The sequence below is a fragment of the Homarus americanus genome, unplaced genomic scaffold (genome assembly GCF_018991925.1).
Source record: "Homarus americanus isolate GMGI-L3 unplaced genomic scaffold, GMGI_Hamer_2.0 scaffold46973, whole genome shotgun sequence".
Taxonomy (NCBI): domain Eukaryota; kingdom Metazoa; phylum Arthropoda; class Malacostraca; order Decapoda; family Nephropidae; genus Homarus; species Homarus americanus.
This window is the reverse complement of record NW_024735516.1, coordinates 572268-584932: the sequence shown is the minus strand read 5'-3', so window position 1 is coordinate 584932 and position 12665 is coordinate 572268. Positions and strand designations below refer to the sequence as shown.

The 12665-nt window shown below is 43.9% G+C and overlaps 1 protein-coding gene across 7 annotated transcripts in view; it reads left to right on the top strand.

Moving 5' to 3' along the window:
• Positions 1-12665, top strand: part of LOC121871254 (phospholipid-transporting ATPase ID-like) — a 179389-nt gene that overhangs the window by 88549 nt on the left and 78175 nt on the right. Inside the window, exon 1 of one of the 7 annotated variants that reach the window (XM_042373468.1) lies at positions 2712-2941. The exons of the other annotated variants lie outside the window; for them this stretch is intronic. Within the exon in view, the coding sequence (XP_042229402.1) occupies positions 2911-2941 (31 nt within the window). The 5' untranslated portion in view covers positions 2712-2910. Of the gene's footprint in view, positions 1-2711; positions 2942-12665 lie in introns of those variants that run through there. 7 annotated transcript variants of the gene reach the window in all.

The window sequence follows — 12665 nt, the reverse complement described above, 5'->3', positions numbered from 1 at the left end:
GGTTAGACCCCAATATTTTCGTCTCAATATTCTCACAGGTGTAAGCCCTGGTAACGTCACTACACAGTTACCTGTTCATTAAGGATGCATTATATAAAAGGTGTATAGTATAGTCGTCACTCCTGGTGTAACTATAACTAATGACGTGAAGGCCACACTCTCACCACCTGTATACACTTGTGTAGTCGATCATTTAGGTGTGTGAATTTTTTTTATATTGCCACGTACAACGACTAGTTTATTGTGCAATAATTACAGAGTAGAGGTCATAAAGGTGTGTATAACAGCCTGCAGTTGTCAGGATATTATGATATTGGATGTTACAAAGTATTTACAGTACATTGTTTGTTTAGTTCTGTACATAGAGCGTGACTTGTGTACCTCTGCACGAGTACACCAGTGCGAGGCAATATGTCTGGCTGCACACATGAGGGTCATTCAAACACATTGTGTGTTTAGTTCTATATAGGAAGTGACTTGGCTACTATAAGTGCAAAAAGGTGGACACAGTGTTAATATGTCAGCTACCTGTGCCATTTCACACACAATGTACTTGGGCCCTCTAAAAGGCTCTATCTTCTCTCCTGATCCAAGACGTAGTGTTAGTGTGGCCATATGTCTTGGTACACACTTTCATGCCTTTTACATCTGTGAGGAGCCACTGCCAGAGTGCCTATCCTTCGTCACATTCAGGGAGTCAGGTGTCCTGTAACTACACCTGGTGGGTCCTCTGCTTCGTGAGGTTAGGTTAGGTTAATTTAATTTAGTTAGTTATCCTCGAAGTGGTTAGTGTTCCAATATCCGAACGTTATCCTCCATATTAATATGTTAAAGTTTCAGCTTGTACCATAACCTTAACTCTCTGTGGTCAATAGTTTTATTGACCTCAAATTAATTGACATTTACTTGGTGTTAAAACTCTTGGACTCAACTCTTGTACTCAACTCTTGCATTCAACACTGGACCCTGGTTGAGTTATTGCTTGAGGTTGAGTGTTGTCTCTTTAGCCATCATCTCCCGATTCCACACTTACTATATCACCTAATCTTTATATTATAAGTGTTGTGTGTTATAATAATAATAATAATATAATAATAATAATAATAATAATAATAATAATAATAAACAGGTTATTAAAAAGTTCTGCAGACCGAAGGCTGAAATATACATTGGACATAGACTTATTACATACATTGGTGGTTTAACAAAGCCTTCATTAGAAAGGTGAAGGAACATACAGTGAACATACAGATTAATGTTTACGTAGATCATGTGAGCTGAGGTGTTGAACAGCAGACATGTACTGTAGTGTAGTAACTCCTGTAGTGTAGTAACTCCCTCACAGGTGGCGTTATGAGGGGCATCACGTGGAGTAGTAGTTCCTCACAGGTGGTGTTATGAGGGGCATCGTGGGTAGTAGTTCCTCACAGGTGGTGTTATGAGGGGCATCGTGGAGTAGTAGTTCCTCTCGGTGGCGTTATGAGGGCATCACGTGGATGTGTCCTACGTGCGTTAGGGGCATCAGTGAGTATGTTCCTCACAGGTGTTATGAGGCATCACGTGGTAGTTCTCACGGTGGTGTTATGAGGGGCATCACGTGGATAGTAGTTCCTCACAGGTGGTGTTATGAGGGCATCACTGGGTGGTTCTCAGGGTGGTGTTATGAGGATCACATAGTAGTTCCTCACAGGTGTGTTTGAGGGGCATCACGTGGAGTAGTAGTTCCTCACAGGTGGTGTATGAGTGCTTGACGTGGTGTAGTAGTTTAGGTGGTGTTATGAGGGCTCACGTGAGTGTGTTCCTCACAGGTGGTGTTAGGGGCATCACGTGGAGTAGTAGTTCCTCACAGGTGGTGTTATGAGCATCAGTGGTAGTAGTTCCCTGGGTGGTGTTGAGGGGCATCACGTGGAGTAGTAGTTCCTCACAGGTGGTGTTATGGGGGCATCACGTGGAGTGTGGTTCCACAGGTGGTGTTATGAGGCATCACATAGTAGTGTTCCCTCACAGGTGGTGTTTGAGGGGCATCGTGTGTGGTTCCCTCACAGGTGGTGTTATGAGGCATCACGTGGTGGTTCTCTGGTGGTGTGAGGTGCTTGATGGTAGTAATTCCCTCACAGATGGTGTATGAGGGGCCTGATGATGTAGTAATTCCACTGGGAAGTTTCATTCAAAGGAACTCTACCTAGAAGCTTCATCAATTTTTTTTGAAGAACAAGCTTCCACAAGAGGCTTCATCTAGAGCTTTTAACCCGTATCACTTGGAGGCTTCACCTGGAGGTCCTACATGGATCTTCACCCAAGTTTTACCCTCGGTGGGAAAGGCTTCAATCGGTAGGTCTTTACTCGGGTGTTCTGATTGGTTCTCGACTCAGGAAGCTCTCTTGAGGTTCACTATAGCATGACTAGCGGCCAGTATCGCCTTATCAGCTACTCTCTGATAAGCTGACTCAACGATGCGTCGTAGAGAGACTGTTGTGGGTGTCAACTTCATGTGCACAGAACCCTAACATGTGTACAGTTCTGGGTAGTGTGTGTATGTGTGTGTGTGTGTTATGAATTTGCATGATCATTTTGGGCTGTATGCATAAATGTCATTTCATGGTTGGCAGGCGCGATTATAAGTGGTGGGTGATAAGCACTATCTAGTCAGAGTGTGTGCTGGATTTTCCTGACGACTGTGTGTGTGTGTGAGAGAGAGAGAGAGAGGCTCAGTGTATGTCTGTGTGTGATACGGGGATGGCTTAGCCTCTCTTTACTCTTTAGGATTATTACCTCACTCCCTCCTTCACCCCATCTCTCACTCCTCCTCCTTTCAACTTGAGATAATTGCTGTGCCTGCTGTTGCTGTGCCTGCTGTTGCTGTGCCTGCTGTTGCTACATCTGCTGTCCACTACATCTTTTTTCACCAATATGCCGACCAAAAAGAAAGTGGTGGTGAAAGGTCAGTGTGTGTGTGTGTGTGTGTGTGTGTGTGTGTGATGGTGACAAGTGGTTGTATTGTGTTAAATTTACCAATCCGGTAATGGTGTGGTTAGGGATGTGACACACCCTCTACTTCAGGTAATGGTATCCGAGTGTCGACCACATACTAGGGTGTGACTCAATAGAAACACACACACACACACACTCCTCTCACATAACTGCCAGAGGATCACATGAAAATTATTCCACCCAAGCTTTTTATGACTGAAGATTAACCACCCTAACGCAGCCTATGGGGGTTAGGTTAGGTTAGGTTAGGTTAAATTAAATTAGATTAGATTGTTTGAATAGGTTAAATTACTGTAGATTGTTAGAATAGGTTAGATTATATCGTGTTAGATTAGGTTATATTAGTTTTGGTAAAGCTGGGTTAGATTAAGTCAGGTTAAATTAAATTAGGCTTGGGTAGAATAAGTTAGGTTAGGTTAGTAGATTGGTTAATGTTAAATAAGCTGATACGTGAAATAAATCACCTGGAGAGCACATGGAGGTCTGACTGTGTGTGTGTGTGTGTGTGTGTGTGTGTGTGTGTGTGTGTGTGAACAGCAAAAACACGGAAGAGGAACTGAACTAATTATATATACAGTCACTCAAAAATTATCTATACAATATTGTGTCGAGACAATATGACACAACGGACGAAGGATTTTGACAACCCTACCGAGGCAACAGGAGTCACAGTGTTCATTCTGAAATTCATCGATTACCCCCAAGTACAGATAGTTTTTTGGGTAACTTTGTCATTTATAGATAATTTAGTTGAAACGTGATTATGTAGTTACTGTAGTAGGTTTAATTTCTAAGCAACGCAACACAACGCAACATAAAACCCACAAGAAGACGTAGTTGTATGTACTGTACCATCAAATACCCTTACACAGCACCTATGCCCACGCCTTCCACGTCACACGCCTTCCACGCCACACACACGCCTTCCACACGTTCCCCACACGAAACTGATGTTCACCACTGCCGCTAACACCCCAGAGCTCCCAGAACCGTCCAGTGGCCTGAGACCCACGCCCGGTGCTCCGTAACTGTGGTGACCCTGTGTGGGGCGGAGGGTGCTGGTTGGGATGTTAAGAAGAACAAATGCCTCTCTCTCTCTCTCTCTCGTGTGTGTGTGTCTGTGTGTGTGTGTGTGTGTGTGTGAGAACCGAAAATATAACGTTATGATTGACTTGAAATATCTGAAAACTGACCACTTATTAAATATTTTACACAACACACACACTGACATAACTGACGTGAAGTTGGCGGCGTATTTCACAAGGTGGTGGAGGCGTGTTGTGAATGTGATTGAATGTGTACCTAGACGTGTGTGTGTGTACTATATGTATGTATGTATGTATCCTGTGTCTGTGTGTGTGTGTATGTATGTATGAGGGTCTGCTGGGAATTATTGACTTGATAATGGTATTCGTTGTAGTGACTAGTGCATGTTTTTCCATATTTTACTCGTAGGTGTGAATGGTGTGTTGTACTGAGATGTTGACCGCTTCCCTATAAGTGTTTCTGTTTATTATTGGTGAATAAATATTTTTATGATGGAATAAATATTTGCGAGTGAATATATATTTGCGGGTGAATAAATATTTTGCGAGTGGATAAATATTTTGCGAGTGAATAATATGCGAGTGAATAAATATTTGGTGAATAAATATTTTGCGAGTGGATAAATATTTTGCGAGTGGATAAATATTTTGCGAGTGAATAAATATTTTGCGAGTGAATAAATATTTTGTGAATAAATATTTTGCGAGTGGATAAATATTTTGCGAGTGGATAAATATTTTGTGGGTGGATAAATCATGTTTTAGTGGCACTTGGTTTTAATTAATGTTTCGATGTTTAATATTCGTGACGTTGAATTACTCGTTTTAATAGTAGTAATCTCTGTGGTTTATTTGGTTTTGGGATAATTTTGGGGGGATTTATTTGGTTTAATGGTGATAAAGTTTAGTTGGTTTATTTGGTTTAATGGTGAATGTTTTGGTGTTTTTCTGGTTTATGGGTGAAATAATAGAGGTGTAATGGCGCTCGTGGTGTTACTTAGAATTCGCGTTACAGAAAGTCGTGGTGCAGAAAATTGGTGATATAGAAGAGTTCACTATACCGAGGCGATATAGAACAGTTCACTATACCGAGGATCGTACGGGAGCGTGGCGTCTTGTTCCAAAATGAATCGCCTCACCGAACCTAACCTAACCTAACCTAACCTAACCTAACCTTTATTTAACCTAACCTAGTCATTGATATTGGAACCCTGACCTTGTAACCCCGGTGTTAATTTTAGCCTAGGTTAGGTTAAGGGCCCATTAGGACTAGGGTAGGGCTCAGATTGGGGTCCAGGAAGACAGGGCCCTACATGACCTGCAACTCTTATATATCGTTAATTTCATTGAGTGGTTAGGTTAGGTTAAGGGCCCATGGACTAGGTTATGGGTCAGATTGGGGTCCAGGAAGACAGGGCCCTACATGACCTGCAACTCTTATATATCGTTAATTTCATTGAGTGGTTAGTTAGTTAAGGGCCCATTAGGACTAGGTTATGGCTCAGATTGGGGTCCAGGAAGACAGGGCCCTACATGACCTGCAACCTTATATATCGTTAATTTCATTGAGTGGTTAGGTTAGGTTAAGCCCATTAGGACTAGGTTATGGCTCAGATTGGGGTCCAGGAAGACAGGGCCCTACATGACCTGGAACTCTTATATATCGTTAATTTCATTGAGTGGTTAGGTTAGGTTAAGGGCCCATTAGACTAGGGTAGGGCTCAGATTGGGGTCCAGGAAGACAGGGCCCTACATGACCTGCAACTCTTACATATCGTTAATTTCATGGAGTGGTTAGGTTAGGTTAAGGGCCCATTAGGACTAGGGTAGTGGTCAGATTGGGGTCCAGGAAGACAGGGCCCTACATGACCTGCAACTCTTATATATCGTTAATTTCATTGAGTGGTTATGTGTCGTCAGTAGGGTGGTGGGCTGTGTCTGCCTCACTCACTCCTGTTAAAGTTGAACTACCACACACAACCAGCCTCCCTCCTCTCCATCCTGTCCTTCCTCCTCCTTCCATCCTGTCCTTCCTCCTCCTCTCCTCTCTCACCCCTGTCCTTCTCCCTCCTTCTCTCCCCTTACCCCCTCTCACTCACCTCCCATCCTCTCTCTGCCCTCCCTTCCCCCTCTCACCCTCCCACTCACCCTCCCCTCTCACTCACCCTCCCATCCTCTCTAAACCCCGCTCCTCCTTCCTCCCTTCCTTTAAAACTGTAAAAATCTTTATACTGTCAGACGCTGCCTTCAGTAAGCTTCACGATCCATATTATCGCCCTACGGTAATCCTCACTGTACCCTAACTGTAAGACTGTATCCTAACTGTAAGACTGTACCCTAACTGTAAGACTGTATCCTAACTGTAAGACTGTACCCTAACTGTAAGACTGTATCCTAACTGTAAGACTGTATCCTAACTGTAAGACTGTATCCTAACTGTAAGACTGTATCCTAACTGTAAGACTGTACCCCAACTGTAAGACTGTATCCTAACTGTAAGACTGTATCCTAACTGTAAGACTGTATCCTAACTGTAAGACTGTACCCCAACTGTAAGACTGTACCCTAACTGTAAGACTGTACCCTAACTGTAAGACTGTGTCCTAACCGAAGACTGACCTAACTGTAAGACTGTACCCTAACTGTAAGACTGTACCCTAACTGTAAGATCTAAATTCAACTGTAAGACTGTAACTAACTGTAAGACTGTACCCTAACTGTAAGACTGTACCCCAACTGTAAGACTGTATCCTAAATCTGTAAGACTGCACTTCTAACTGTAAGACTGTATCCTAAAACTGTAAGACTGTATCCTAAAACTGTGAGACTGTATCCTAACTGTAAGACTGTACCCTAACTGTAAGACTGTACCTAACTGTAAGACTGTATCCTAACTGTAAGACTGTACCCTCAACTGTAAGACTGTACCCTAACTGTAAGACTGTACCTCAACTGTAAGACTGTACCTAACTGTAAGACTGTACCCTAACTGTAAGACTGTACCCTAACTGTAAGATCAAACTTTAACTGTAAGACTGTACCCTAACTGTAAGACTGTACCCTAACTGTAAGATCATCTAACTGTAAGACTGTAATCCTAACTGTAAGACTGTACCCTAACTGTAAGACATCCTAACTGTAAGACTGTACCCTAACTGTAAGACTGTACCCTAACTGTAAGACTGTACCCTAACTGTAAGACTGTAACTTCAACTGTAAGACTGTACCCAACTGTAAGACTGTATCCTAACTGTAAGACTGTACCCTAACTGTAAGACTGTACCCTAACTGTAAGATTGTACCCCTAACTGTAAGACTGTACCCAACTGTAAGACTGTACCCTAACTGTAAGACTGTATCCTAACTGTAAGACTGTATCCCAACTGTAAGACTGTATCCTAACTGTAAGACTGTACCCTAACTGTAAGACTGTACCCTAACTGTAAGACTGTACCCTAACTGTAAGACTGTACCTAACTGTAAGACTGTACCCTAACTGTAAGACTGTACCCCAACTGTAAGACTGTACCTAACTGTAAGACTGTATCCTAACTGTAAGACTGTACCCTAACTGTAAGACTGTATCCCCAACTGTAAGACTGTACCCTAACTGTAAGACTGTATCCCTAACTGTAAGACCTATCCTAAAACCAAAGACCGTATCCCAAAACTGTAAGACTGTATCCCAAAACTGAGACTGTATCCTAAAACTGTAAGACTGTATCCTTAGTCTGCACCCTAACTGTAAGACTGTATCCTAACTGTAAGATTGTACCTTAACTGTAAGACTGTAAATTAACTGTAAGACTGTACACCTATTTGTAAGACTGTATCCTAACTGTAAGATTGCACCCTAACTGTAAGACTGTATCCTAACTGTAAGACTGTATCCTAACTGTAAGACTGTACCCTAACTGTAAGACTGTACCCTAACTGTAAGACTGTACCCTAACCGTAAGACTGTACCTAACTGTAAGACAAATTCTAACTGTAAGACTGTACCCTAACTGTAAGACTGTACCCCAACTGTAAGACTGTAAATTAACTGTAAGACTGTACCTAACTGTAAGACTGTACCCTAACTGTAAGACTGTACCAACTGTAAGACTGAACTCTAACTGTAAGATTGTACCCTAACTGTAAGACTGTAACTTAACTGTAAGACTGTACCCTAACTGTAAGACTGTACCCTAACTGTAAGACTGTACCCTAACTGTAAGATTGTACCCTAACTGTAAGACTGTAAATTAATGTAAGACTGTACCCTAACTGTAAGACTGTACCCTAACTGTAAGACTGTACCCAACTGTAAGACTGTACCCTAACTGTAAGACTGTACCCTAACTGTAAGACTGTACCCTAACTGTAAGACTGTACCAATATAGACACAGGCAGACAGAATACACTATAGGTAGCTAGGGGATCGGGGCGGTGGCGGGCGGGGCGGGTGGGGCTAGGGCGGTGGCGGGGCGGGCGGGTGGGGCTAGGCGGTGGCGGGGCGGGGTGGGGAGGCGGTGGCGGGTGGGGCGGTGGGGCTAGGCGGTGGGCGGGGTGGGGCGGGGGGTGGGGCGGTGGGGGGGGGGGGGGCGGGGGGTGGGGCGGCGGTGGCGGGTGGGCTGGGGGTGGCGGTGGGGGGTAAGAAAAGCTTGAAAAAGAAACCATTGATTTATTGTCACCAATAACATACTGAGTGAGGCCACGAGAGGTGATATCAATCATTAGTGCGTGTGCAGTGTAGTGTAGTGTAGTGTAGTGTAGTGTGTGTGTGTTGTATAGCAATTTGTATGTATGTATGTATGTGTGCTGTATGTTACATGTTATCAGGGGTAGTGTTAGGTTGTGTCATGGGTAATATAAGGGAGTAAACTAGACAAGAGGTCAACCAGGTGTCATATAGCCTCAGTAGTGACACACAAGAATCTTCTGAGAGAGTGAAAATAAATCGCATTCCTGTATGAAACATTGAGTGAAGGACGCCATATTGGGGTGCATTCTGGGAACTCATGACGTCACGGTTCACTCGAAGACGTCATCGTTGTGGTTGTTCTTGTCCGGTGATTGGTCCTTTATAGACGAGGGAGGAGGAGGATGGTTGTTCTTGTCCGGTGATTGGTCCTTTATAGACGAGGGAGGAGGAGGAGAAGGGGTAAAAAAACAGAGAGAGAGGAGATGAAAGAAGAGAGAGAGAGAAAGATGGAGAGACAAAAATAATTAATTAACAAATCCATGAGTAATATATTTTCCATGTGTTGGTATTATTATTGTTATGAATCGGCTGCTTGTGCAATTAACCAGGCCGTTCACATATATTTATTATTTGGGTTTAAGTAACGAAACCCAAACGGTAGTTCCTTGTTTTATTATAAAAGGGTTGTATATATAATTCCTGAGTGTAGATCGACCGTAAGTCTCACTGTATAGGAGTGATTGAGAAAGGGACGGCGTTTATGTATTATAAACGTTAGGTCACGTCCTTACGATATAAGTTGATGTGAGCGACTCGTGAGTAGTGACCCATCGAGGGAGAACGGTATGGGTACGTCGTTCCCTCTCGAGGGAAGACGGAGCCATCCACTGCGGCTTGTTTTTTGACTCCCACTTTCCCCGACCTCTCTCTACTGGCGAAACCCCCCCCTTCGGAGTGACAATTTCACGCTCCAGGGATGCAGACAACGTCTTTACCCCCTCACGAGACAAGTGTACTCCGTCGCGACTGTACAGGTAGTCGTTGCCATAGAATCGTTGCCAGTTATCAATGAATGCCCAACCATTGTTTGCACAATGTTTTTCCAGTCGGCAATTTATAGCAATTGCCCTGGACAGCCATTCACGACCAACCCCTCTTCTAGGCAAGACACCACATACTATCGGGATCCCTCCCCTATCTCTAATCTTCCCCAGCGCCTCCCTATACCTCTTGAAAAGTTCCTCACTCCTAACCTTACCTATGTCGTTTTCTCCCACACTAAGACACACTACTGGATTGGTACCCTCCCCTGACAAAACCCTGTCTAACCTCTCGGCTACATGCCCTATCCCAGCCCCAGAAAAACACACCCTAGTCCTACGTTTCCTATCTCTAGCACAAAAAGCCCTATCTACAAACCTCACCTGGCTGTCCCCAACTACCACGACCTTACCTGTGGGCAGGGTTTGTACAACTGCCCTTTCCTCTCCTTGCTCCATACCGTCCTGCCTCTTCTCTTCCTCGCCAGCTTCCTGCAGCACCTGGTAAGGGTTACTACACTCCACACCCTGGTCAGCTTTCCTGAGCCTGACCCTAGTCCCCTTGGAGACAACCACTATCCACGCCTGCTCCTCCTTCGCAGGTGTCATGCTAGGCAGGACACCTACCTGAAGGAGTTCCGTCCTGAGGGCTTCATTTTCCCCCTTTAGAGTGTCAACCTCACTCCTCAACTGCCCCAGCTGCCTCAACAGCGTGGCAAGGAGGTCGTCTTTCCCCACACTCCTCTCCTCTTCCCCCAAGATACAACGATCCAAGGCGGCCATTTTCCTTGGTCTCTAACGGGAGCACTTGCGGGCGCGACCTTCTCCAAGCTGGGTCAGGTAGCAGCTTCCCGTGGGCACACCTTATCACGTGCATTGAACATGTCACCTCATAGCCAGTGGAAAGTTACAGGGTGGTGAATCTGAATATAATATCAGATGTATTGACCTATTTATATAATATGTTATGTTGATGAGACAGGGGCCTATTACAATTATTATTATTATTATTTATTATTATTATTATTATTATTATTATTATTATTATTATTATTATTATTATTATTATTATTATTATTATTGTTGTTGTTGTTGTCGTAGTCGCTGGTGTCGGGGGCTCACATATCGCCTGTACATGTGTCTTGTCCTTCCCTTACGACATCTTCATTCCGTCAGTAGCGTGATAGCAGCCTCGGATGTGTGGTAATAATTTCTTCACAACTTTATTTCGAGAGTATTGAGATGTGTTGCCTTGTGTTGTGCTGTGTTATGTTGTGGTGTGTTGCGTTGTATTGCCTTCCGTTGTGTTGTTTGCTGTTTCTTTGGATTTTATGAAGATAAAAACCGTACATTAGCTCACTTGATGATTAAACACCCTAATACTAACCCAACCTAACGTAACCTAACCCAATTTAACTTAACCTAATGTAATGTAACATATCCTAACTTAACCTGACCTACCATTATCCTATCTAACCTAATATAATGAGACAAAATCTCACATGAAGAGGTAAGCTAGGAGTTTATAGTAGTAGAGTATTATAGTGAGAGGAAATGGTAGCGTGTCTCGAGGGTGTGATGTCAACACTGTATATTAACACAGGCACAGTACAAGTGTAGTATATAAAACACCAATGCGTGTTACAGCTTTATTTTACTAGTTCAATAGGGGGGATTAATGGTGGGGGGGGGGGTTCGTACACAATTTATGATAGACTATGGTATTCTCGTATGACCTAACCTCACAATTAGAATGGGCACTTCACTAAGTCGATCGTTGGGGAGGTACGGGATCACCACACTCCTACCGTCTACACAGCCAGCACTTACTGTTACACGTTGAGTTGACAGCACTCTGTCGATGGTTGAGTTGACAGCACTCTGTCGATGGACCCGGCTGAGACTTCATTACACTTAGTGGCGGGCTTCTCTCGAGCGGGACTGGGGACGTAGTAGCTGGCCCTTCTTGGTTACAAGACACACTCTCCCTGAGGGAGGACTAGGACGTCCTATATATTGGAAGACCAGCCGTCTGGTTGAGCTGATCCGGGGGGGGGGGCGGGGCGGCGAAGGGTCTCCTTACATTTGCCCTCGCTAATGTCGGGTCAGGTCTGGACTGTTTCTGAGATGTAAGCTGTGGTCTGACAACCCATCACTACACTAACCCCCCTACAGGTAGCGTCAGTGTGTTTCAAGTTTGTGTTGAGTCTATCAGTGTTGGTCAGTGTTGCGTGTGTTAACAATTTTATTATCGACGTTAAGTTACTGTGAAGGAATGTTGTTACGGAGTCGGGGTTACTTTAGCATGTGGTTAGGTTAGATTAGGTTAAGGTAAGTTTGGTTAGATTAGGTTTGGTTAACGTTAGGGTTTGTTAGATTAGGCGTGGGTAGTTTAAGGTTAGTGTAATTCAGGTTATGTTAGTGTTTATGTTAAGGTTAGGTTCGGTATGGGTAGGTAAGGTTCGGTTAGGTTATGGGTAAATTAGATTAGAAGTTAGGTTAAGTTAGGGTGGTCAAGCCAAGGTGACGTCACGGAGATACCTTACTGTGACGTCACGGAGATACCTTACTGTGACGTCACGGAGATACCTTACTGTGACGTCACGGAGATACCTTACTGTGACGTCACGGAGATACCTTACTGTGACGTCACGGAGATACCTTACTGTGACGTCACGGAGATACCTTTCTGTTACGTCGCGGAGATACCTTACTGTGACGTCACGGAGATACCTTACTGTGACGTCACGGAGTTACCTTACTGTGACGTCACGGATATACCTTACTGTGACGTCATGAAGATACCTTACTGTGACGTCACGAAGATACCTTACTGTGACGTCACGGAGATACTTTACTGTGACGTCACGAAGATACCTTACTGTGACGTCACGGAGATAC